This window comes from Trametes versicolor (assembly GCF_000271585.1).
Source record: "Trametes versicolor FP-101664 SS1 unplaced genomic scaffold TRAVEscaffold_14, whole genome shotgun sequence".
NCBI classification, from domain to species: Eukaryota; Fungi; Basidiomycota; class Agaricomycetes; order Polyporales; family Polyporaceae; genus Trametes; species Trametes versicolor.
In genome coordinates, this window is record NW_007360334.1 from 918,482 (window position 1) to 921,426 (window position 2,945).

The following is a 2,945-nucleotide window of genomic DNA, read 5'->3' on the forward strand; positions in this document are numbered from 1 at the left end:
CCACCATATCTGCGCCGCGCGCCCTCGACGCCTCTTCCCCCGCGGCCGCACAAGTGTCTGAGCATCAAATTAATCGTAAAACATGCACTCTATGCTTGCGTGAACACAGCACCATCAGTTCAAGAAGTGCAGCTGGCCGGGACGCGGGCCCGCATACAGCTCGCCGCGCTTGAACAACTCGTGCGGCTCCTCCGGCAGCTCCGCCCTCGCCTCCGCCTCCTTCGACACCCACTTGTCCGACTTCGGCCCGTCTCGTACGTGATGCGGCGGGTACCTCTCCGGGTCGACCTTGCTGCTTCCCCGCCGCTTCCCGATGTCGTTCCGGCCCAGATTCGGCGTCAAGCCATAGTTCAGGTGAGTCGGGGCAGCGAGCAGCGGATTGAGCTTCGCAGCGTCGTACTCGGCCTGCGAGATCGGCTCGAATGTGAGGTCTCCGCTCCTCAGTGCACTCACGAGCTTCGAGATTCGTGCGAGCCCTGTCACATCGCTGAGGTCGGTGAAGTACACGCCCTCGGGCCATCCCACCAGCTTGAGGCGATGCTTGAGGTAGATGTCCTCACAGAGGCCGCTCACCGTCCAGCGCATCGACACCTTCGGGTCGCGGTGTCCTACGCGCGTCACTGGTGCACACACGGCCGTGAGACACAAAGCCAACCCGGAATCACTGATGCGCTCACCTAGCTTCTGCGTCAAGCCCTGGCGAACCTCTCCGCGCATTGCTATCTCCCTCCTCGCATACGTTGTGCCGATGGTGTTCCCGAGCGAACGAAAGGCCGGCTTTTCGGGGCGCTTCTGGCGCGTCATCGCGACGTAAAGGCGTCGGGGTATGGCAGAACGAAGGGCTGAGAACACTCAAAGTAAGTATAATGTTTTCTCCAAGACACTAGGACATTGAGCTTACGAGCGATTGCAGCAGATCGATCACAAAACACGGGCCCAGAAGAGAGGCAAAAGGATAACCTCGCAGAGGACTCGGAGGAGCGTCCCCAGCGGAGTACAACCACGAGCGCGAGCACAAACCGGGGCGGCAGAGAGTACGAGCTCGCGTGCGTCGATAGACTATATTCAAAGTAGGTGCACCCGCTTGCACGTCTCCATCCGCACTAACCTCACGACAGGCTCCATCAACTCACCTAGATCTCGGCCTACCGCTGGAGCAGTCGCGCGAAACCTCCGCAGCGCAGTAGCCCGCCCTCCTTGCCGTGCTGTGCCTCGCTTCAGCGCGATCTCCAGCACTACTAGGTACTCTCTTGGGGTTTGAAATCACGTCGCACATCTCCGACCGTGGGTGCTGGCCTCGAGGAGTCTGAAACTGGGAGGACTCGCGTACCGCATCTCCCGCGCGCGAGCCGTCCGTTCGGCAACAGGTGCATGCAAACGGAAACTACCAAATGCGGCGAGTGATTGCTGACGTCGCGTCCCGCCCTCCGCTCATCTCACTGCACTCAGGGACACCCAGACGTGGGCCCGTCTCACCCGTGCTCTCCTCGTGCCCGCAGCGATCGTGTCGGCGACACGATCTCCATTCTCCCGGGCGCGAGTTGTATTTCTCAGCCATACCAGCGGTAGCTCTCCGCAGTTTCTCGGTCAGTATTGCTCTCGAGCCCCACGAAGCACGTGTAAATGTACGGGTCCCAGTTCGCTAATCCACCCATTTAGTCTCGCCCGCTTTGATTGTGCTCCCACCAACATAGCACCAGGAGGTGCTATGCCATTAGCTCTGTCGGTCCTCGCTTAAAGATGACCCTGGAGGGTTTCATGGGACACCGCTGTCTGTGGCCGGCCACTGGTGCCTTCTCGATGCGGCCCGTCGCTTCAAAGCGTGCGGAATTCTGGCATGCGAATACGCGGCAACACGCACTCGAGATACGCGAACATAGAGGGTGCGGTGCGCCGTAAACAACGCTTGCGGAGGATATGTCGGATATACAGCGGTCCGCCGCGAATCATGGCGCGATGGCCCGCTTTGGATCGTTTGCGCGAGCGGTGTATGATGCAATGTCATCAAGAAGAAGTCGCAAGAGGCAGCCAGTAATGGGCTCATCGACCGGGAGACGTATGTTATCCCACCCCATCTGCACGATCTCTAGGAGGCCGACCTGCCCGAGACACAACACAGTCTCGTCATGACCGGGATTGTGCAGTTCCGCGAACGTGCCGCGAAGCACGAGCGCGATGAGATGCGTGACGTCCGGAAGCCATGCCCAACGTTCTTGCAGCCCCGAGCGGACCTAAGCGGACCTAAGGCCCGCGAGTGGGGGAAAGCACAGCTACAGGAGGACCTTCCACAGGGTGGAAAGGGGTTTGGTCATGGTGCGCACAACAAGCCTGTCGGTTTTGTCAAGGCTAACGACAGAGTTTATACACCTAGATCGGATAGGCCGTCGTCCGCCCCATATACAAAGACTGACGAATAGTTGGAGGCGGAGGGACGGGAGGCACGACAATGAGACGAGGAGAATACCTGGAAAGACATGAGCCCACGCCACCACACGCCTGCCATCATTCGTTGACTCTGCTCCCCTTTCAGCGAGAGCGTCGCTATAGCTCCGGGAACGTACCCGAATCACGGCGCTGGAACGCGTCATCACGCGAGAGCGGGCAGTGAAGGGGGCCGAGGAGCGGGATCGGTCTGAGATGCGTACCCGACCGTTGGATGTGCGGGACGATGACAAGAGCAACGAGATAGTATTCTACACCAATTTGGTGCGGCGGCGGGTACTGTGCTCTCGACAGCTCGCGGCAGATTGGAGGACCTGGCAACGGTGTACTCGCGAGCCGGCCCTCTGGATGCCGATCTACGCCCTCGCATCATCTGGGAACTTGACGAATGCCGGTGGGTGTACGCTTTCTTTTGTGACTTCCGGCTGCGCTTTGCTGATATCGGAAGTGCGATGGTGCTAGGGAGCGTGTGGCCGACTCACACTCAGAGCCTACGCCGTGGT

The 2,945-nt window shown here is 59.8% G+C and overlaps 2 protein-coding genes across 2 annotated transcripts; both read right to left on the reverse strand.

Annotated features, from left to right (window-relative positions):
• Positions 1–114: 114 nt before the first annotated feature.
• Positions 115–804, reverse strand: TRAVEDRAFT_53842 (uncharacterized protein; the record flags this gene model as incomplete). The annotated part of the gene is made up of 2 exons (XM_008046743.1): positions 115–620; positions 678–804. 2 exons carry the CDS (start codon positions 802–804, stop codon positions 115–117), a joined length of 633 nt encoding a protein of 210 aa, XP_008044934.1.
• A 402-nt stretch (positions 805–1,206) lies between these two features.
• TRAVEDRAFT_32131 (uncharacterized protein) lies at positions 1,207–1,586 on the reverse strand. The gene has a single exon (XM_008046490.1). The coding sequence runs from the start codon at positions 1,556–1,558 to the stop codon at positions 1,385–1,387; it is 174 nt and encodes a 57-aa protein (XP_008044681.1). The 5' UTR covers positions 1,559–1,586; the 3' UTR covers positions 1,207–1,384.
• Between the last annotated feature and the right edge of the window lie 1,359 nt (positions 1,587–2,945).

Excerpts from the sequence above, each read along its gene's own strand:
- TRAVEDRAFT_32131 (XM_008046490.1), bottom strand. The coding sequence starts at position 1,558 with ATGGCTGAGAAATACAACTCGCGCCCGGGAGAATGGAGATCGTGTCGC.